This window comes from Hipposideros armiger, unplaced genomic scaffold (assembly GCF_001890085.2).
Source record: "Hipposideros armiger isolate ML-2016 unplaced genomic scaffold, ASM189008v1 scaffold_1596, whole genome shotgun sequence".
NCBI lineage: Eukaryota > Metazoa > Chordata > Mammalia > Chiroptera > Hipposideridae > Hipposideros > Hipposideros armiger.
This window is the reverse complement of record NW_017732946.1, coordinates 8,254-32,117: the sequence shown is the minus strand read 5'-3', so window position 1 is coordinate 32,117 and position 23,864 is coordinate 8,254. Positions and strand designations below refer to the sequence as shown.

At 39.6% G+C, this 23,864-nt stretch overlaps 1 protein-coding gene and 1 pseudogene across 1 annotated transcript in view; one reads left to right on the top strand and one right to left on the bottom strand.

Moving 5' to 3' along the window:
* Positions 1-21: 21 nt before the first annotated feature.
* The window catches only part of LOC109377873 (interferon-induced very large GTPase 1-like), a 26,810-nt gene continuing 2,967 nt past the window's right edge, over positions 22-23,864 (bottom strand). The window contains exon 2 of the mRNA XM_019634353.1: positions 22-8,347. Within this exon, the coding sequence (XP_019489898.1) occupies positions 1,485-8,345 (6,861 nt within the window). The 5' untranslated portion in view covers positions 8,346-8,347 and the 3' untranslated portion in view covers positions 22-1,484. The remainder of the gene's footprint in view (positions 8,348-23,864) is intronic.
* On the top strand, positions 8,407-18,601 carry LOC109377874 (60S ribosomal protein L4 pseudogene; annotated as a pseudogene).

The following is a 23,864-nucleotide window of genomic DNA, read 5'->3' as shown; positions in this document are numbered from 1 at the left end:
AATGGCGATTGCTTTTCCTTCTCAGGTTTTTGGTTGGCTTCAGAGCATTTTAAATTTTTATTCTGGTCATGACCTTATGGCTCAAATAGCATAAAAAGTCACAAGGGTGACTGTTTTAGAGATAAGCATTTCCTTCCATTATAATACATAAAAGAATTTCTTATTGAAATATCAGAACCTAAAAGCTACATATATACTCTTTGACATTTTATTCTTGAAGGAATAGTTTATAAAATCATTAATAGCATAATTAAATCAGACCTTGTCCACAACCATTATTAAAATGGCTCCTTCATCTTGTTGTAAAAGCTAGTCCTTCTTTGATTAGTACAAAGCACCAGGCTTTTAATGTCTAAACCCTTATGAACCATATGTTTTTTAAAAGCAGCACAGGGAACTGCCAAGATACCAGGAAAGAAGAAGGAATGGTTAGATGAGAAAAAACAAGTATTTGATTTCTATTTACCATATTTGCTTGATAATGTTTCCTGAATTGATGTAGGTTCTATCCTGGTCAAGTGTCTTGTATTGTTTCCCAAAACAGAGTCTGTCTATATACCATGATGCTTGGGAATCATGGACTTTTATATATATTTTTTCGTTCAAGGGTTAGTAAATTTTCCTCACAATTTCAGAGGGTAAAAACAAACCACTTAGGCCACTTGTAGCTTCCAGCCAAGAACTGTATATTGGTTTGAACAATCATCTACTTAGTCTATAGATTTCTATAGCAGGCTTCAATGATTTTGATTCCTATATGAAAATGTAATTCTGGAGACTTTATATAATTTTATATCTTTTAAAATAAAAGAACATTCTGAATAGTAGTTTAAAATATGGATTTGGTATTTTAAATGGATTTTATTTTATTTTTATCATATGCTCATATATTTTAGTAACTTGTTTTTAAACCAGAATGAATTGAGACATAGGAAAATCTTCAACTCTTGCAATGCTAATTGATTTATTTCTAGATGTTTCATTTGAAAAATGGAAATGATGAAGGTTCTCATGAGAAGGAAGTATCTTAGTTTTGTTCAGGTATTGTAATTCTTTTGTTCACATTCTTGTACTCTTGGGGTCATTGAGTATTATTGTTTTTTCAAGTCATCAAGCACATCCTGCTTTGTGATTTTGAACCATTGATCAGGAATTTTACCTCTACCTATAAATTTTTGCTCATATTTTTCTTCTAGGTTTGATCTGAAGTGACAGACAAACCATTTCCAGTAGGGCTGGGTGGATGAGTCTGGGGTGATGCTCCACGTGGCATAGTCCCCTCCTGCCTGTCGATAGTTCTTATATGCGATTTTGTGGTCCTCACTCAAAATAAAATAACAATCACTTGTTACTAAACTAGTACAGGAATCAATCATAAACTCTTGTGTTCCAATCCATCGCCGTCCATTGACAGCCAGAGGACGGTGGAAGGGAACACTGTGGTCTCCGTCATGTGTGGCGATTGTGTTCGTACAAATTGCTCTTCAGAAGGGACACTGTTTCCAGCAGCCACAGAGATGTACAGAGAGCATTTTCTCGATTTCAGGAACAATATCTTCAACAGGCGTATTCAAACACTTGTTTTCTACTGTCTTCATTGCGGGATCCAAAGCTTCAGTCATGGTTTCTTTGAGGAACTCAATATCTCTTATCTCCTGGTGTTCAATGCTTATCAAGTCATTTCGTGGAAAGATCAAGTTACTTCCCAGGTGATCACAGAACAAATCCAGCCACTCAGACACAGTGCTGCTTTTATCTTTAGCTATTGCTGTGGATTCATGAATAGCTGAGAGGATAACATTCTTGATGTCACCTAAACATATTTCTAAAAAAGTTTTCATTGTTTCACTTCTTTTGTCTGAACAATATCTTTTAATATGGTTTTGAATATAATTCTTAAAAAATGATTCTGAATTATGAAGGTACTCCCAGTAATCATTGAAATATTCTTTTTCTGCCAGAGAGATAAGAATGTGTTTCTCCAAGTTAGTTCTGTTTCCATTGAATGCAGGGAATGTAGATCGCATTTCTCCAGCAATTAGAGGGACCATTTTTTCCCATATGGCAGTGGAGACAGCAGGAATGAGTTTGTGCCACAGAAAATCAACAAATGTTTTGATTGAGGTTGCTCCTTGACAAGAGATCTTAAAACTCATGAAGAAATCATCTTTCTTGCTTTCCAGATAGTTTACAGGATCATTTGCTCTTTTGAATACCCTGTGCATCTCCTTAAAATGCTCTGCTGCTCTTTGGAATAAACACAAAGATAAGTCAATTTTATATTTATTTGTAAATGTGTATCTTTCCTCAGAGGAAGCAGATTTCATCCCCTCTTCTATTATTCTCAGGATTTCATGGAAATAACTTGGATTGTAATCATGTTGTTGCCTCTGAAGATTTTTCATAGTTTCAGTAAATCTTGAAATAATGTGCTCAGTTGTTCTCATTATGGACTCTTTGTCATATACCTCTAATTGCTTTGTAAAGAAGAGTAATTTCTTGCTCATGGTGACATGTTCATCATAATTGACTTCAAATTTCTTTCCAGAATTTTTCTTCAGTATGTTCACCATGCCTTTCTCCTTTTTAAAATACTCCAAAAGGATGCTTTCAGAATCCACATCAATGTCAGGATCTGTGACTGGAGGGAGAGTTGTGGATACAGCATAGACCCATTTTTCCCAAAGTTGATTGAATTTTTTAAATAACTCTTCCTCACTAAATTCCTTGTCCTTTACCTCTGAAGCCAATTTTCTGCTTTTTTCTAATAATTCCTTTTCATAACGTGCCTTTTCATTATCCAGCCTTTCCTGACCCTTTTTATAATTAATAAGTCCTTCAACTTTTCTTTGGCTGTCTAAAATAAGAGCCTCTTTAAGGATCAGTAGCTTATTTTCAAAATTTGCTTTCCACTGAATCAGTATTTCTCTCTCTAGATCTTCATTAAAATATTTTTCAAGTTCTTGCTTGATGGCTTCATATTTTTCTGCTACTGGAGCCTCAATTGTGCTTGCTCTGAGGGTCTGGATTTTTCCATTCTGAACCTGGTTGATCAGCTGGTTCTGCAAGCCTAGCACATGACTCCTCAGCTCCCAGGCCCAGCTGTTATACGTGGTTTCCAATTTGCTCATGGGCATGACCTTTCCGGTGTTCCAGAAACTGAAAATAAAGTTCTCATTCACCAGGGCTCTCCATAAATCTTGAACTCTTGATTTTACATCCGATATCTTCATGATGCTCCCCCTGGATTCCTGTTTGGCAGTCATAAGAATTCTATTTTTCAGTTCCTGGACGTTGTGGCTGTAGCGAGGATTGGGAGGGGCCATTGGGGGATTGCCATCCCAGAGGTGAGCGAAGTAGTAGACATGAGTATTGACATCAAACTTAATGACATCACTAAAGTGAGTTACACCTGAGCACTGTTCTTGCTCAGCTGCTGTTGCTGCCATTTCATCTAGTCTCTGCTCTAAGCGCCTTCGACCTTCCATAGTTTGGTCTTTAGCTGTAACTTCCCCCACATTCTGATGGACAAAGAGGCAACTTGGGGAGATTTTTACTTGTTTCATCCTCAAAAAGGCTTGGAAAATAATTTGAAGAATATCTTGCATTTCTGATGGATTTTCTCCAAAAATATTGATCAGTGTCAAGTTTCCAAGTCCAGTGACAAAGGTTGCCAACTTATTGTCATGATTGTTGGATTTGTTGCTCATTTCAGGGGCCCGAAGTCCTTCTGTGTCCACAACAAGCACAAAGTCAAAGCCAAGTTCCTCGGAGAATGCCTCCTCCACCTTCAGGAGCTGCATGTAGGCCCCCCGCGTACACCCTCCAGCACTGACTGTGAGCTGCAGCCCAAAAAGTGCATTCAGCAGGGTGGACTTCCCTGAGCCCTGCAGGCCAAGGATGGAAAGAACAAACAGCCGTTTGTTTCCAAGTTTCTCAGAGAGCTTGTCAAAAAGAGCTGTCACCCACTTTAGAGGCACATATGAAGCATCCCCATCCATCAGCTCAATGGGCACACCAGATATCATGAGATCTGCAGCAATCTGGGGAAGGGAGAGAAAAAGGGTGTCTTTTGTGGAAGAAGTTTCTTCTAGAGCTTCATAGATCTGGCCAACTTCTCTGAGCAGTTGCTCAATTCCCAAGGTACAGTCACTAATCTTTATGGAGATAGTTTCTATCTTATTTTGCCAAACTTTCAGGTTGTTGCTATTTGGTGCCTTTTGCTTTTCTGTTTGTATCAGTGACCACACAAGTTTTTTCTCTTCATTCAGTTTTTCCAAGTGTCCTGCAGTCAGGTTGTCTAAAAACATACTCAGCCATTGCAAAAAGTAGAGTGTGGTGTGACTTTCTGAATGCGTTTGGAGAATTTGAAGTACAGGATTCATTAAATCATTGAGAGGAAAGGCTCTGATCAACTGTTGGCGACGTAGTCTCTGTTTTTCTGTCTCAATCTCACACTTGTGTTGTTCAATGCTCCGATTCCCCTTTTCTCTCAGGTGATAGAGTTCTTTGTCCTTTTTACACCAAAGATGCCACAGTTGTCCCTGAAGGGGTAGTAAGTTTTCCTTCACCTGGGATATCCTCATTTCTTTCAGTAGGGCTATTAGGATCTCTGCCTTTTCTTTGGCTTCCTTGCACTCTCTCTTGTCTTCATCAATAAAGAATCCTTGCTTGTGAGCAATCTGGGAACAGTCCTCTATGCTCAGAGCAGTGTCTGAGAGCTCTAGCAAACGTCTGATTGTAGCAGCGAGCTCCTCTGTTAATTCTGCCTCATTTTTGTTCCTGATCCCAATGATCACTTTCTGGTTAGAGTTATTGGCCATGGTTTTTTTTTTGTTTTCAAGCAAGCAGATCAGAGGTCTTGGTGACTGATTCAGGTCACGAACAATTTTTCGGTTTTCTTTGTTGTCATCTGAAGTTGACATGAGGACAACAATGAGAGAAGAGACCTCCTGCAAGAAGGTGAGTTGCTTCTCATGTTCTTTGGCATCTCCATGAAGATTGGTGAAGGTCAAGCAGGTGTCAAATCTGTCCTCATCTTCCCCCCTGGGACAGAACCAGCTGACTTCCACCACACCCCCCATCAGGAGACAGTCTTTGCTGTTCCCTCTGCAATGTCGGTGAAAAAAGATATCATGTTTATGTTTACTGAGGAGACAGTTCATGATCTGGGATTTGGAAGCAGAGAAGCCATTTCCAACTCTAATAAAGGACACGATGGGGGTTGAGACACGACACATCTGCTTATTCTTATAATTCTTCTTCTCCTCTTTTGGTGATTTCCTTGCTTCCTGCCAGCTTCTTCTAATTTGACGGAGAGACCAGAGACAGAATTCAATTTCAGAACTGCAGGGATTAGGTATGAGCAAGGGGAGGGCAAACTGACAAATGGCAAGTTTGGCCAAAATATATTGTCTGGCAAAATCGTCTGCACAGTGAAGAATCGCCATCTGAATATCCATCGGATGAATATGGGGCCTAGGATTAGTGGCTGAAGGATTAGTGGGAGCATCAGGGTCTTCAAACAAGTCTTCATATGGATCAAGCACCTCATTTTTCTGATTCAAAGCACTTGGATAGACTTGATTCTGTGTGTTTCCGTCGTCTCTGAAGACGAGGTATCTCAGCCCATAATCCAGCATCAGTAGCTTCTGAAGGAAATAGAAGGGAAGCTCCCGTTCAGAACTTGGCTTGCAGTTGTACTTATACACAGAACGCTTGTAGATCAGGTGGAAGTTAGCTCTGCTCATTCTTTTTGGGTAGTAATGTTCTAGGCCTAAACGCTGGAGTAGTTCTTGGAAGGCTCCATCTTCTATGACTTCCCATTTGGTATTTTCATTATCATGTGGTTCATGGGGCTGTTTCTTATCATGGAAGATACTTTGTAAATTTTTTCTCACCTCCTCCATTTGCAGTGAAGAGATGGTGGCTTCATAATTACCATCAATGAGCAATTGCAAGTCTTTCTCTAGGTTTTTCCAACCATGATCAGCCCCAAGTTTGGTGAGGACATGTAGAACTTCTTTAGACAAAGTTTGGCCCATGTGGTGTCTTATTAATGCCAAGCGCTGTGTTTTCTCCTCTGGAGACACAGCTGTGACTCCAACAGTAGCTGTGAGACCTGTGAGTACCAGGAATGCCTGAGCCCTGTAGGTGCAAATAGTTTTGAGCTCCTGGTATTTATCTTGGGCAGTTTGCATTTCATTCAGTAGGAAGTCTATCTCCTCACACCCCAGGAGACACTGAAAGGCATTGTTTACCACATCATATCCTGCAGCAGTTGCAATGTTAAGTAGCAAGAGCTGTGTGTCTGGCTGCTCTGTTTCTTGGAGGAAATTCAAGAAGCAGGCAAGAGACAAGCTCACCTCATAAGTGGCCTTTCTTTGAGCTTCATCTACTGTTTCTGCAGATTTAGATTTGGCCTTCACTTCCCTGAGGTCATTCTGGGCTTCCTTTAAGATTTTTATTAATTCAGAAAACTCAGAGATGTTGATGTGCTCTCGTTGTGACTCTGACAGGAAGATCCACTGCATGATGGAATGAGCCTGAGGAAAGTTTGTTACTCTGTAGATGTGAGGATCCAAAAGGCTGCGCAACTGAGATTTAATAAATTTGGTTTTATAAAAGGAAGACTTCTTGCAAAAGTTAACAGTGTTTATCAGAAAATTCTGCAGACCCCAATCTGTGAGGCATATGTGAACCCAAGTGTCATAGCCTTTAATTTTTTGGCTCAACATTTGCATGAAATGTATCAGCTTTTTAAGCTGCTCTTCTGAATCAGATACCTCCCAGGATTTCACATCCTCTAGGAAAACCCTAGTCTCCTTTTCAACACTCAACAATTCTTCTGCATATTGGATCTGGGCAGTGCGACTAGTCAGAGCAGTGTAGCTATCTTTCAGCAAGTTAGCTACCTGAAGAGCATCTTTAAAATCACTTCTGTGGTTGGAGACAATGATGTCCCAAATGGGCACCAGCTGAAGTCCCCGGTCAATGACACACCAGGTTTGATTACTGGCAACTAAGCCATCTTTCCACTGGAGAAATCCATTTGCTTCTGGTGGGCCCCCGGTGTGGGCCACAGATAGTTGGACTGTGGTTTGGAGATTCTGGGAGGTTGTCCTTTGGGAGGATGCATTTGAATGAGAGTCTGACACATCCACACCTGCAGCTACTTTCACTCCACAGCCACTTATGTAAATATTCAGGGACTTTGCTGACTGCTGTTTCACCTCTGCCAGCTGCTCACTTTGGAAACCCTCTGAAATGGCTTTCCACCAGTAGATTCCTCCCAGGTGCAAAGGGCCTTGATTTGCATGAGAGCCAAACCTCTGGAAGAAAGCTTCAGTCTTGTGCCTTAGCAAGGGGAGTTCATCTAGGCCTGCAGGCTGAGCCAGAAGGTCTTCAAAGCATTTCAATTCCTGGAGAGCAGCCTTGGAGAGCTGGAGCTGATCAAAGGGAAAGTGACAGGAGGCGAGTGGGACATAGCTGAACTTGGTAGAGCAGAAATAAGACTGTTCAGAATGTGATTGATGGGTTTCCTTGGATTCTGAATGTTTGCTGTGACCCGTACCAGTTTCCAAGCTAAATCCCCAACCTCCACCCTTGGCTGAAGCAGTTACGCTGAAGCCCAGCTTCTCCATTGCCTGGGTGAACATAGCTTCTGCTTGAGAAGATGTAAAATCCTTTGTTTCCATTCGTGTGCCCTGCGCAGGGCCATAGAGTAAGAAGTCCTTAGGGACACAAAGTAGCTCCTGCCTCTTCTCTATTAGGTCCCTTTGGTCGCTGGTTTTGTAAATTCCTTGCAGCGCCAGCCCTCCAGATGCCCATCTCACCAGATCTCTATCTGGGAGGTTTTGCCTGTGAGACAGTGTCCCCTCCGTGAGGTTGAGTTGTCTCTGCACATTTCCTATGATTTCTCTTAGGGGCTTTTGAGGAGGTGGCTGGTATTCTTTGGGGATCTCCATCGCCTGCCTCAGCTCTGCCTCTCTTTTCCTCACTGCCTCTTCTTGTTGTTGCCTGCCTCCTGGCATCAAGGGTTTTAGCTTCTGTACCATCTCTTCTGCCTTGTCTTGCGTTTTTTTTATCCTTTCCTCCTGAGACTCCTGTAACAGCTTCTCCAGGGCCCTTTTCTCCCAGGGATACTGTGCCTGGGATTTCACCTGCTGGAGGTCTTTGTCTTTTAGGTGTTGTAAGGCCTGGACACAGGTCACACCCAGATGTTCCTGCAACTTGGGCACCCAGTACTCAACTGCCAGTCCTACTTCTCTCAGCATCTCTTGGAGATCTTGCCTTTTTTTGCCTCTGAGAAGGGGCTCATCAGCGGTGGATTTTGCTGTGTTCATGGCTGTGGAATGAAAAGATACTTAGTTAGCCTATGTCATGCCCTTATGTAGTGTCAGCCACATGGCCAACAGGGTGAGTGTACTGAAGACACAAGTCATTAAGGCTTTCTCATCCCCTCTTTTCATTGCTGTAACAAATATATTTTAACACAGTTTTTTAAAAACTGTGTGTGTGTGTGTGTGTGTGAGAGTGTGAGTGTGTGTGTGTGTGTGTGTGTGTGTGTGTGTGTGTGAGACATCTTTATGGGTATTCTGAACAAGGGCTGCCTTTTTAGTTGCCATGGTGAGTTTCAACTTAAGAGCCTGGGTTTTTACACTACTTATTACACAGAATCAATTGATGAAGAGCATTATTCTGAGGACTGATATTTGAAACTATACATGAGTTGATAGTTTGATGTTTATTCTAAAAGCAGTGTTGTAGCAACAATTATCACTCCTCAGTTAGTTTCTGTCAAACCAGTGTTGAATATTGTAGTTTTCATCCTATCTCTCTGTAACTCCTTCTTAGGCCGTTTTGTGATATTTATTTACTTTCCGGTCCTTTAAAATGAACTTCTAGATGTCAGCATCATGGTGGCAGACCTTCCCCTTTTTTATCCTCTTTTAAAAACAACTAATCAGACATATATCCACAAACAAAAGTGCCCCTGTGGGAATTGTGAGATCTAGCACTATATGCCAAGGAATGTGAAAGGAATCTCGCCCACCTGTATCTGGTAATAGGCCCAAGACCTCAGTATGGGCTGTGGAAGCAGCAGACCAAGCAAACCTGTGCCAACTGTCTTGCAACGGTTAGGGGAAAAAAACCTTTAGAGTGCTGACCTGGACAGATACCCACAGATGAGAGAGAATTTGCAGAAGTCTAGTCTTCCCAAAGGGAGAGTCCAGCATGAGTTTGGTGACATTGCATGGGCTAAACTACCTGGTGGTGGTGAGATTTCCAGTGGGAGCAACGGAAAGTGGTGAGTCATTGCCTAGCTGTCCCAGTTGTGTTGGGCATTGGTAGAAAAACGTTGCTTTCTAGCAGCACCCAGAGTATTATAGCATGGCCTCCTTGACTGTGGAGAGGGAAGAGATAAGAAAGAGGTGGATAGGAATTTCAAAGGGTGTTAAAGAAACAAGGTTCCCGCTGACCCTGTTCAGGACTTTAGCAGGAAGTCTTCCCATAACCCTCTGAGAGAAACTCACCTGAAAATCTCCCCATCGAGTCTGCAGGCATCCCCTATACCCTGAGTGCTAGACCCATAACTCCACCCACCCTGCGGCTGGCTCCTTGTGGATGCTCCCAAGTCAGCAATGAAAGCTTGTATGGTAAATGTATTGCTATCAGAAAACACACTAGGATATGTGTGCAGGGGAGAAAGCACACACTTGAGCTATAGCGCCACCTTCTGGAAAACAAAAGAGAAATTTCCAGTAGCCAGACTGGTGAGTTGTAAGATCTATAGAGGACATAAAATCTTAAGAACTCTGCCATAAGAGAGATCAAGAAGTTGAAGCAGCTGTACCCACAGAAAGGCAGATAAAGCCAGATATAACAGCACCAATAAACAGAATAGCCCATCTGGGAGCAACTAGTAAGGATTTAAGGTGGTGTCTGCTACTTCAAATGCAAAGGCAACAATGTAATACTACAGGGTCATAAAAAATGCAGGAAACATGTCATCACCAAAACATAATAAGAATCCTCCAATAACCCAGTTTAAAAGCATGGAATCGATTGCCAAGTTATGGAGATAGATTAAAAGCAGGCAGGGATCTATTCAAAGAAAGGCAAAATTGCAACAAATTCATGGAGATGTTTGAATGTTAATGTTCTCACTCCTCTGCCTGATTGAATTAGAGTTGCTTTTAAGCCAATTTAGAGTTCAAAAGATCAGTTAGTATTTCCAAGTGTTTGTCCTCAATCTGCATTTTACATCATTACCATCTGAGAACATCTTAAAAGTGTGGATTTTAAAAAACAAAATAGTCAGGGGGATATAAAGTAAAGCATAGGAAATACAGTCAATAATATGGTAATAGTTATGTACATAGTGCCAGGTGGGTACTTGACTAGTCAGGGGGGTCACTTCTTAAATTATATAAAAGTCTAACAACTATGCTGCACACCTGAAATTAATATAAAATAATATTCAATGTCAACTGTAATTGAAAAATTTAAAAAGGAGGGTAAAGGTGAAGGGGAATTAGAAGTTAAAATTTCCATGTATAAAACAAATAAGTCATGAGGATGATTAGTATAGGAAATATATTCAGTAATATTGTGATAACATTGTATGGTGTCAGATGGTTGCTGGACTTATCATGGTGCTCACTTTCTTAGGTATACAAATGTTGAATAAATAAGGTATATACCTGAAATTATAACATTGTATGTTAGCTATATTTTTAATAAAAATCTTAAAAAAAAGAAAATTAAAAAAAAAAGTGTGGATTTCCAGTCTCACTCACAGAGATTCTGTGATGCAAGGTGTAAGTTATTGTTCAGAAACTACCATTTTAAAAATTCTTCAAATTTCATTTATAAATGCTGCCAAGTGGTCAGTCATATTTTGAAAAAAGACTATTCTAAGGAGACATTTTTAGTGAAGAAATTGTGGGAGTGTTAAAAATATATTTGCCTCCTGTAACTTTACTGTACTTATTTATTCTTATAAAGAATAGCCTTTTGGTAGAGTCTCTAGGATTTTTACATATATAAAACCATGTCATCTGCAAATAGTGAAAGTTTTACTTCTTTGTTCCTAATTGGGACACCTTTTATTTCATTTCCTTATCTGATTTTCCTGGCTTGGACTTCCAGTACTACGTTGAATAACAGTGTTGAGAGTAGGCATCCTTCTTCTGTTTCTGATCTTAGAGATGAAAAGCTTTCTATTTTTCACCACTAAGTATGATATTATCTGAGGGTCTGTCATATTTGGCCTTTATTTTTTTGAGGTACTTTCCTTCTATAACATTTTATTGAGTGTTTTGATCATAAATGGAAGTTGTGTCCTGTCAAATGCTTTTTCTGCATCTATTGATATGATTTATGATTTTTACTTTTTAATTATTAATGTAGTGTTTGGTGTACCAAATTGGTTCATTAAGCCAACTAATTTTTGACAAAAGAGCCAAAAACACACAATGGAGAAAGTAATGTCTATTTAATAAATAGTGTTGGGAAAAATGAAAAGCTACATACAAAAGAGTGATACATGAAAATTACCTCCAATGGATTAAAGACTTAAATATAAAATCTGAAATAATAAAATACATAAAAGAAAACATAGGCACTAAATTATGAACCTTTGTCTCACAGGGATTTTTGTTAACTTGACCTCAAAGGCAAGGAAGTAAAATAAATAAATAAATAAATAAATAAATAAATAAATAAATAAATAAATGAAAGTACATCAAACTAAAAAAGTTTCTGCACAGCAAAAGAAACCATCAGCAAAACAAAAAGGCAAGCAACCAAATGAGAGAAGATATTTGCAAATGATACCTTCCAAAAGTGGCTAATATCCAAAGTATATAAAGAACTCATACAACTCAAGGACGAAATAAATCCAAACAATCTGATTACAAAATGGGCAGAGGACCTGAATAGACACTTTTTCAAGGAGGACAGAAAGATGGCTAACAAATATATTAAAACATTCTCAACATCACTAGTTACAAGTGAAATGCAAATCAAAAGCATACTTGTTAGAATGGCCATTATCAATAAGACAAGAAATAACAAATATTGGAGAGGATATGGAGAAAAGGGAACACTTGCACACTGCTGGTGGGAATGTTAATTTGTGCAGACACTGTGAGAAATTAGCATATGACCTAGCAATCCCTCTTCTGGACATCCACCTGAAACATTTGAGAGCAATTATTCATAACGATATATGTACCCCTATGTTCATTGCAGCATTATGGAGATATGGAGACAATCTAGGTGTCCTTTGATGAATGACTGTATAAAGAAGATACAGTACATACACTCAGTGGAATACTACTGAGCCATAAAAAGATGAAATATTGCCATTTGTGACAATAGGGACGGGTCTTGGGAGTACTATGTTAAGTGAAATAAGATGGATAGAGTAGCTGAAGAACTGTATGATTTCACTCTGTGGGATATAAAACAAAAAGCAGCAAATGAATAAATGAAACAAATAAACTAAAATATAAACTTATAGATAGAGACACTAGAATGGTGGTTATCAGAGGAGAAGTTGGATGGGGTGAAGATGAAAAGGGTAAAGGGGGTTAAGTACATGGTGATGGAAGGAGACTAGGATTTGGGTGGTGAACATGCAATAGAGTACACAGATGTCATATTATAAAGTTGTACACCTAGAATTTATATAATGTGATTAACCAATTTCACCACAATAAATTTAATTTAAAAAGTAAATAAATTTGCCATTCTAGATGGCCTGGACATGAAAATAACTAATTTAGACATTTTACTTCCTAGTTTCCAATTGAAGTATTCTTTCTGGATGAATATTTGAATGAATACACCTGAAGGTTCAACTACTATGCTAGAATGTTCAACTGAGAGATTTTCAGAATTTAGGTTCAAAGAAAAAAGAAACTAAAACATCTATAAAGATATATAGAGCCCTAAAGGAGACATGTAGGCTATATCCAGAAGTGTTGCCAACATCTGACTGACTCTAATATAGTTCCCAGAAGGATAGATCAGAAAGAATATTGAAGAAAAAGTATCAAAGAAGCAATAGAACATTTCCCAGAGCTGCAATATAACCTGATTCTTTCCAATGAAAATATACATATGTTCCAATATATGGTTTATCCTTGAGAATGTTCCATGTACACTGGAAAACAATGTATAGCCTGATGTTCTAGGATAAATTGCTCTATACATGTCAATAATGTCCATTTCATCTAATGTGTCAGTTAGGGCTGATATTTCCTTATTTATTTTTTGTTTGGATGATCTATCCGTAGCTGTCAATGATATATTTAGGTCCCCTACTATAGTTTTGTTTTGGTCAGTTTCTCCTTTTAGGTCTGTTAGTAGTTGCTTTTTATATTTTGATGCTCCCTGATTGGGGGCATCAATATTGATGATTGTTATGTCTTGTTGTATAGACCCCTTTATCATTATGAAATGTCCATCTTTGTCTCTTGTTACCTTTTTTAACCTGAAGTCTGTTTCATTTGATATTAGTATGGATATACCTGCTCTTCCCTGAATACTATTTGCTTGGAGAGTCAATTTCCAGCCTTTCACTTGAAGTCGATGTTTGTCCTTGTAGCTGAGATGCATCGCTTGGAGGCAGCATATGGTTGGGTTTAGTTTTTTTATCCAGTCTGCTACTTTGCCTTTTTATTGGTAAGTTCAGTCCATTTGCATTTACGGTGATTCCTGATATAGAAGGATTTCCTATCATTCTATCTTTTGTTTTCTGGCAGGGCGGTGTTTCCATTGTTTCTTTGCCTTTTTGTTGCTGTGTGGTATTTCAGTGTGGTGGTATTCTATGATTTTTCTCCTTGCTCATTTTTTATGTTATATATTTCAGTTCTGGATTTTTTTGAGTTGTTACCATTTAGTTTATATAAAAGAAAGTTTCATATTTAGAGTGTTCCTTTTCCTTCAGCATGTTTTTTTCTCCATTCCCCTTTGCTGGTTCAGACCTTTACTCTTGCCTTCTATGTTTGTGTTGTCACAAATTATCCACACTTACGCTGTGAGTTAAATTCTGTGTTGCAGTAGCAAGTTGTCTTTTTCCTCTTTTTAAAATATTTTTTCTTCTTTACCCTGTATTATATTTTTAAGTGTGTAGTATCCTATTTAATGTAGGGTTGCCATTTCCTGCTTCTGTCTGTCTGTTCATAATATTACTCATGGTTTTGTATTCTTTTGCTTTTTTGTTTCAGGTTGAATAACTTCCTTCAGTATTTCTTGTAATGCAGGTTGTGTGTTAGAAAATTCCCTCAGCTTCTTTATGTCTGGAAATGTTTTTATTTCTCCTTCATATCTAAAGGATGTCTTTCCTGAATATATTATTCTTGGCTCATAGTTTCTCTCTTTCAATAGTTTGTTGATTGCACTCCCTTCTGGCTTGGAAAGTTTCTGCTGAAAAATCTGATGATAATCTAGTGGTATTTCCTTTGTAGGTTACTGTCTTCTTTTCCCTGGCTACCTTGAGGATTCTTTTCTTGTCATTAATTTTTGACTGCTTCAATACAACATGCGTTGGTGAAGGCCTATTGGGATTGAGGTAGTTAGGTGTTCTATTTGTTTCTTGAATGCAAGGATCCAGTTCTTCCCACAAGTTTGGGAAGTTCTCATCAGCTATTTGTTTGAATATACTCTGTGTTCCCTTTTTCCTTTCTTCTTCTTCTGGTATGCCCATTATACTTATGTTGCTCTTTCTGATGCAGTCAGAAAGTTCTTGTAGAGTTCTTTCATTTCTTTTAACTCTCAAGTCTCTCTCTTCCACCTGTGTCATTTCCAGATTTCCATCTTTGATGTCACTGATTCTTTCCTCCATCTGGTCTGCTCTATTACCCAAGCTGGCTATTTCATTCCTCATTTCTTTTATTGAGTTCTTAATCTCCAGATGTTCTGTTGGTTCTTTTAAAAAATTTCAGTCTCTCTGGTAAAATGTTCATTTTGTTCTTTGATTGTGTTTCTGAGTTCATTAAACTGCCTGTCTGTGTTTTCTTGTACCTTGTTGAGTTTTTTCAGAACTGCAATCTTGAATTCTCTGTCATTTAAATCACATATTTCCATGTCTTTAAGTCTATTTTCTGGAGACTTTTCATTTCCTTTCTGAGCTAGCTGCCTTGTTACCTTGGTTATTCATGGCAAATAATGAATTATTATTTCTCTTCCTAGGCATCTATAGGAGTGGGTCTGCAACAGGTTAATAGGAAGAGGTCTTTTTTTTTTTTTTGGAAATTTTATTGGGGAACAGTGTGTCTTTCCAGGACCCATGAGCTCCAAGTTAAGTAGTTGTCTTCAATCTAGTTGTGGAGGGTCCAGCTCCTTGGCCCATGTGGGGATTGAAGCAGCAATGTTGGTGTTATGAGCCTGTGCTCTAATCACCTGAGCTAACCAGTCACTCCAGGAAGAGGTCTTTCTTTTGCTTTCCAGTAGGTGTTGGTGGACTGTTTTATTTTCTCTTTTGGTGCATCTTTTATTCTCTCTCACGCTGTAGTTTTATATTTTCTCTTACATTGTTCTGGCTTCTCACATGATGGGAGGAGAGGGGGCATTCCTTGCAAGGTGGGCTTCTCCTCTGTGAGCAGGTCGCCTGAGTCAGGGCACCACATCCATGTGGAGAGCAATAGATTCTGAGCTTCTGAAGTCCCAGAAGCTTCACATCACTAATCATTAGATAAATGCAAGAAAAAAACCACAATGAGATATCTCCTCACACTAGTTAGAATGGCTACCACCAACAAGACAAATAATAACAAGTATTGGAGAGGCTGTGGAGAAAAAGGACCCTCAAACACTGTTGGTGGAAATGCAGAATGGTGCAACTGCATGGAAGGAGGTGTGGAGGTTCCTCAAAAAATTAAAAATAGAATTACCATATGACCCAACAATCCCTGTCCTGGGTGCATACCTGAAATACCTGCAAACATTTATTCATAAAGATATATGTGCTCTGATATTCATTGCAGCTTTATTTATGGTGGTCAAGACATGGAAATAACCAAACTGTCCTTCGATAGATGATTGGATCAAGAATATCTGGTGTATATATATATACACAATGGAATGCTATTCTGCCATAAAAAATGAAAAGAGTCATTTGAGACAACATGGGTGGATCTTGAGATTATCATGCTAAAGGAAATAAGCCACACAGAAAAAGTCGAGAACCATATGATTTCACTGATATGTGGGATATAAAACTGAAACCAACAAGGAACAAGACAAACAAGGAAAGAAACAAAAACTCATAGACACAGACAATAGCTTAGTGGTTACCAGAAGGCAACAGAGGAAGCTGGTGGTAGATGAGGGTAAACAGGGTCAAATATATGGTGATTGAAAGAGGAGTGACTCTGGCTGGTGAACATACAATGTAATATATAGATGATGTATTATAAAATTGTACACGAAAGCTATGTAATTTTACTAACCATTGTCACCTCAATAGATTTTAACTAAAAAAATAATACAAATATGACAAAAAGAAAATATACATAAAATGTTGAACAGAATTAATAACAACAACAACAACAACAATAACAACTCTATTTAGATGTATCCTGGTAATATTTTTATACTCAGAATAAACAGCAAAGAATTGAAAGATTAAACAAATGAATAAAAATGTCAGTTACACTTCAATTAAAACAAAGAAACCAAAAAACCCAAACAGATGAAAACCAAATGAACAAATTATGTTATTTACAGATAAGTTAAAAGCAGACTGACAAGAAGAGAGTGACCGTCTCCTCTCCCCACCATGCCTGTGCTCATCCACTGATATCGGTGTACTCTGAAAAGGGGGAATCATGTGGCAAAAATGTCACTTTGTCTGCTATGTTCAAGGCTCCCATTCGACCAGATATTATGAATTTTGTTTACACCAACTTGCGGAAAAAAAATAGACAGCCCTACGCTGTCAGTGAATTGCAGGTCATCAAACAAGTGCTGAGTCATGCGGTACTGGCAGAGCTGTGGCTCGAATTCCCAGAGTCCGAGGGCTCATCGTTCTGGCCAGGGTGCCTTTGGCAATATGTGTCATGGAGTTCGCATGTTTGCACCAACCAAAACCTGGCATGGCTGACACCGCAGAGTAAACACAACACAGAACTGATATGCTATCTGCTGTGCTTTGGCCTTACCAGCTTTGGTCATGTCTAAAGGTCATCGTATTAAGGAAGTTCCTGAACTTCCTTTGGTGGTTGAAGATAAGGTGGTTGAAGGCTACAAGAAGACCAAAGAGAGGACCGGCCGAGTGGCGCGATGGTTAAGAGCTGGCTTGGGACGCCAGAGGGCCCCGGTTCGGATCCCACATATGAGGACCAGTGACACTGCCCTCTATAGCTAAGATGCTGAACAACAGCTCTACCTAGAGTTGGGCTGCAGTGAGTCACCGGTGACGGCGTAGACTGCAGCTCCTGCTGCAGTGGGTTGCCATGGGCTACCGTGTGTAGCCAGCAAAAGCCTGAGCAGCCAGCAGCTGCTGTGACTGCCCGTTCAGAAGCCTGCAACTGATCTGCCTTGCCCGGGAAGAGCGCAATGATGGTGCCAACTTGGGCCAGTGAAGCAACATCCCGTACAACTAGACTGAAGAACAAAAGGACAGCAACTTGTCTGTTTCCCTTCCCCCAATTCCCCAGTGCTGTTCCCATCCGCCAACTCCACAACTAGACTGAAGAACAAAAGGACAGCAACTTGTCTGTTTCCCTTCCCCCAATTCCCCAGTGCTGTTCCCATCCGCCAATTCCCCAATAAATATCTTTAAAAAAAAAGAAAACCAATGAGACTGTTTTGTTCTTAAGAAGCTTAAGGCCTGGAATGATCTAAAAAAGGTCTATGCCTCTCAGCGAATGTGAGCTGGCAAGGGCAATACAAGAAACCATCATCATATCCAGCACAGGGACCTTGCATTATCTATAATGGGGACAATGGCATCACTGAAGCTTTCAGAAACATCCCTGGAATTACTCTGCTTAGTATAAGCAAACTGACATTTTGAAACTTGCTCCTGGTGTGCATGTGGGCCATTAATGCATTTGGACTGAAAGTGCTTTCGACAAGTTAGATGATCTGTATGGCACTTGGCGTAAAGCTGCCTCCCTCAAGAGTAACTATAACCTTCCCATGCACAAGATGCTCAATATAGACCTGAGCAGATTCTTGAAAAGCCCAGAAATCCAAAGAGCCCTCCAAGCACCATGCAAGAAGATTCATCACAGAGTCCTGAAGAGGAGTCCTGAAAACCCTGAGAATCATGTTGAAGCTAAACACATATGCAAAGACCAGGCACCAGAACACCTTTCTTCACCAGGCCAAGAATCACCAACTCCGGGTGGATAAAGAAGCAGCAGCTCTAAAAGCCAAATCACATGAGAAGGGGGTTCCAGGCAAGAAGCCAGCAGTAGGGAAGAAAGGAAAGAAGGCTGTTGGTGCTATGAGGCAAAAGAAGCCTTTGGTGGGAAGAAAGGCTGTAACTATCAAGAAACCAGCAGCTGAGAAGCAGCCTGCAGAAAAGAAACCCACCACAGAAGAAGCCTGTAGCACCAACTTAAATTTGTTTATTCCATAAAGGTCAAATCACTTTGGACAGCTAGTTTTAAATAAAAGCCTGATAAAAGGGGCAAGGAGAAAGATGAAGAAAGAAAAAAGAAAAGCAGACTGATATCAGAGTTCTCAGCAGCAGCATGGAATACTATATGATATTACAGCACTACTTTTAAAGTTCTGAAGGACAATGATTTGAAACCTTATATGTCAACCAAATTAGTAAAGAAACAAGTGAAAACAGTACTGTAAATAATTGTTGTTGTATAAAGTATAAATTAAAACCAATCTGTAATTAAAATTCCAACTGGTTTAATATAGGAAATGGTGGTAAGGGTGAAGATTATTTTTTAATGTTAGGATAAAAATGGATGTTAGTTATGGCATGAAGGGGGATTGGTTCTTAACTAATATAATAAGAAAATGAAAATAAGAAATCTTAATTGGTACCATAAAGGTCAGAAGGAAAAAATCTAAACAAGACAATAAATCATAGAAATCACATAAAATAAAATATAAAATGAGGGGCAGCTGGTTAGCGCAGGTAGATAGAGCACTGTGCTCATAACACCAAGGTTGCTGGTTCAGTCCCCACATGGGCCAATGAGTTGCGTCCTCCACAACTAGATTGAAACAACTACTTGACTTGGAGCTGATGGGTCCTGGAAAAACACACTGTTCTCCCATTAAAAAAAAATGACAGTAATAAGCCAATATTTTTATTCCTACATATACGTGAATAAAACTGTGTGTACATATGCATCAAGACATGTCCACTAGAATATTTATAGCCACACTACTCCTAAAGGTCACAAACTGGCGACAACTCAGATATCCATTCACAGACAAATGGATCAATAAATTGTGGCATATTCATACAATGAAATATTATACATAATGAAAACATGTCACAGCTCCATACATCACTATGGGAGAACCTCCCAATATTAAGTTGTGAGAAAGAAGCCAAATATCAAAGAATGCACAGTCTGATTCCAACTAAAGAAAGCTAAACAACTGTCAAAATTTAACTAATGCTCTTAGAAGTCTGAATAGTGACTAGTGTAAACTTTTGGGAGGCTTGGAGGATTAATGATAAGTAGATGTGGGTTATGAGAGATTGTTTTGGGACACAGGCAGTGTTCTAATAGTCCATGCTTACACAAGTCAATTAATTGCTGGTACTTCACTGAGCTGTAAATCCTAGTAGGCTCTACTGTGATGGGATGATCTCTATAAATTGTGAAGTCATGGGCAGGTGAAGGAAGGATCAATAAGACTGGGAGAAAGGATCAATAAGACCAGGAGAAAGGACCAAAGCAGTCCTTGTTTTTGTTTCATGACAGTCTGGTTAATCTAACTGAGTCCTTTCTACTTGTTTGCAGGCACATGTTTCTGGTTTTAGGGTTCAAATCTCTTGTAATCACAAAACAGAACGTAGGCATCTCAGACCTCATATGGAGAAGCCCCTGAGAACTTGTGTCCTATTTCTTGAGCTGCCTGAGAAGTATGGGCGTGGTCAGTCTGAGAGATTTAAAGGTACAGTTTGCCAGGATCAGAGGAAAATTTGAAGGCCATTGGGATAAGGTTCAGGCCACTGGGAAGTGGTGATTTTTCAGAGACTGGCAGGTAGGCACAGGCTTATTATTAACTGACTTATCCCCTCTAAAAAGGAGAACATAGTTCTTCCTTTAATTTCCCATGGTTTAAGAAACACAGATAAAATAGCATGGACACCCATGGGACTGTACATTGTGTAAGAATTTGTTCTGAGATCTTCTCTGACATCCCCCAACTCAAAGTTTCCTTTCTAATAGTTACACATCCTCAGTTTCTGGGTTTGTGTATTCAGTAGAAATTAGCCTGGAGAAGGGCTATAGTTTGTAAGGTGGATGTTATAAATTAAGCTTAGATAATAGTTCATTTTTCTATCCCACATTGATCTATATCGTGCTAAACATGCAAACTCTTAATTCCACCTTACTGAGGTTGCCAAAAACTTTGAGGAATTCATAACTCAAGATGACTTCTTTTGGAGATATTTAGGAACTCTGCTTTTTGACTCTTTTGTTTTGTCTAAGGAAATTGGATCTGTATATGTGGTTTGGGTATGCATGTTATAAAAGAGAAAGAAGTTGTTGCATTGTCTATTTCAAGATTTACTATAAAGTTACAATGAACAACAGTATGGTATTAGTGGAAGGAGAGATACAGATTGATGGGAATGGAACAGACTAGAGAGTCCAGAAATAGGCTCATATATGTGTGATAAATTGATTCTCAAATGGGAAAGGACAGTCTTTCAACAAATGGTGTTGGGACAATAGGATATACACATCAAAGAATATTAAACATTGACCTTACATTATACCAGACACAAAATAACTCATACTAGAACAAAGGCTTAAATATAAAAGCTAACGTATAAAAGTTCTAGAAGAAAACATAGTGAAAAATGTCCATGGTCTTGCAGGAGGCAAAACTTTCTGAGGACACTAAAATCATGAACGATGAAAGAAAAATTGTATCAATTAGACTTAATCAAACTAAAATATTTTTGCTCTTTGAAAAATACCATTAAGAAAATTAACAGACAAACAAAAGAATGGAAGAAAATATTTGTAATGCATATGTGCAATAAAGGACTGGTATCCCAATTATATGAGCACTCTTACAGCTCAACAATATATGTGTATACAATAAAAAATGGGCAAACAGTCTGAACTGACATTTACAAAAGAAGATATGGAAGGGTCAACAAACACACAAAAAGATGTTCAACATAATTAGTCATCAGGAAAATAGAAACTAAAACTGCAATGAGATCACATTACACCCTCATTGGAATGGCTTACATTGAAAAGACTGACAATATCAAGTGTCAGGGAGAATGTAGAGCAACTAGAACTCTCACACACTGTTGTTGGTAACCACTTTAGAAGATTTTTTTTGCAATTTTCTTAAAAAGTTAAACATACAGGGCCGGCCGAGTGGCGCGATGGTTAAGAACTCGCTTGGGACGCCAGAGGGCCCCGGTTCGGATCCCACATATGAGGACCAGTGACACTGCCCTCTACAGCTAAGATGCTGAACAACAGCTCAACCTGGAGCTGGGCTGCCGTGAGTTGCTGGCGACGGCATAGGCTGCAGCCCCTGCTGCAGTGGGTTGCCATGGGCTACCGTGTGTAGCCAGCAGCCAGCGTGAGCGGCCAGCAGCCGCAGTGAGCGGCCGTCCAGAAGCCGGCGACTGATCTGCCTCGCCTGGGAAGAGCGCAATGATGGTGCCAACTTGGGCCAGTGAAGCAGCGTCCTCCACAACTAGATTGAAGAACAAAACGACAGCAACTTGTCTGTTCCCCTTCCCCCAATTCCCCAGCACTTTTCCCATCCCCCCAATTACCCAATAAAAATCTTAAAAAAAAATAAGTTAAACATACAGCTGCCATACAACTCATACATTTCACTTCTAGGTATCTACCCCAGAGAAATAAAAATATACATCCACACAAAGGTTTGTGTATAGATAGTCATAGCAGCTTTTTTCAAAATAGTCCCAAATTGGAAATTTCCTAAATGTTCATCAATGGGTTTACAATAAAATGAAATGTGGTATATAATGAATTGCTACTCAACAATAGAAATAGATAACTACTCATAACATGCAACAACATGGTTGTATTTAAAAAATATGCTGAGTGAAAGAATGCATCAACAAAATAATACACAACTGTACTATTCCATTTATAAGAAATGCAAACTAAATTATAGTAACAAAAGCATATCAGTGGTTGCCTGGGGCTGGGTCAGAATAAGGCATAGGGGTACTAGGTATTTTGGGTGATGTATCTTGATTATGGGAACAGTTTCGAGGTTTCAGTGCTTTCAACCTGGCAAAGTTTATCAAAATGTGTACCTTAAATATGTATACTTGATTGTGAATAAATTATTTCTCACTGCAATTGACATAAAATAATAAGAACAAATTATAAGCCAAGCTAGAGGAAGTCACATGAAACTAACTCCTATGGTACATTACAGTGGGAGAGAGAGGGCCCATTTATATGAGAGTATGTGCTCACACTTACACATGACATTTCTAAGACCAGTTTACCCCATATTCTAATTTGCTTTCAGACTATTGAGGCTTCTGGGATGTTACCCAAAAATATTCTGAAACCACATAACAGGAGGACAATTTTTCCCTTCCCTCAGTTTTTACATTTGTGTCCTTGTATAACTTCTGATTAGTAGTAAATCTCTTAGCTACAGTTGAAACATGAGGCATTGTTTTGAGGTCAGAAAGAAACTGAACTGGACCCCAGACCAGGAACAGCCAAGTGCTTGGAGGGTGTTTGTGAATAACTGAGGAGAGTGAAGAAGCAAGTTGAATCCCTGAAGGATGAAGGGAATGAACCCCTCCAGGGCCAGCCTGGCACATAGACGTGCTTCTCACCAGCAGGGCCCGTGAAGTGGGATATAAATAAGTGCATCCCAAATTAACCCACCACCTACTTTCCAAACCTCTTCTTCTTTATGTTCTCTCAACACACTCATCCTATCCCCATCTTCCCAGTGTCTCAGGCTCCAAAGAGTGTCATCTTTGCCTTTTCTCTCTCCTTCACTCACCACAGTCAGACATAACATCTTCATAATTTTACATCTAATTTACTTACGCTTAATGATCTCCTCCTAAATACCAGGCAGTTTGCTAGACAATGAGGTTAGAGAAACAAGCCAGAATGGGTTTTGGGGGGTCCCTTGAACCCACAATCCTGAAGCAAGAGAGAGAGCTAGGACTACAGGAAAGATTACACCCAACAGCATTAGCTGAGCCTCCTCTTTGGTGAATTCACTTTCTAATTCTAGAGAATGTCGATGCCATGTTGTCAGGCTTTTTTACCTTTAATTATTTTTACCTTCAAATTAAGACTTGGGCCGGCCGAGTGGCGCGTTGGTTAAGAGCTGGTTTGGGACGCAGGTTCGGAGCAGCAGGGCCCCACTTCAGATCCCACATGGGGGCCAGTGTCACTGTCCTCTACAACTAAAACGGTGAACAACAACTTGACCTGGAGCTGGGCTGCCGCGAGTCGCCGACGACGGTGTAGGCTGCAGTGAAGCTACAGAGGGCTGCCATAAGCTACCGTGTGGCCGGCAGCCAGCGTGAGCAGCCGGCAGCCGATGTGAGCTGACAAGAGCCGCCAAGAGTGGTCGTCCAGAGGCCGGCGACCCATCTGCCTCACCCAGGAAGAGTGCAATGACCATGCCAACATGGGCCAGTGAAGCAACGT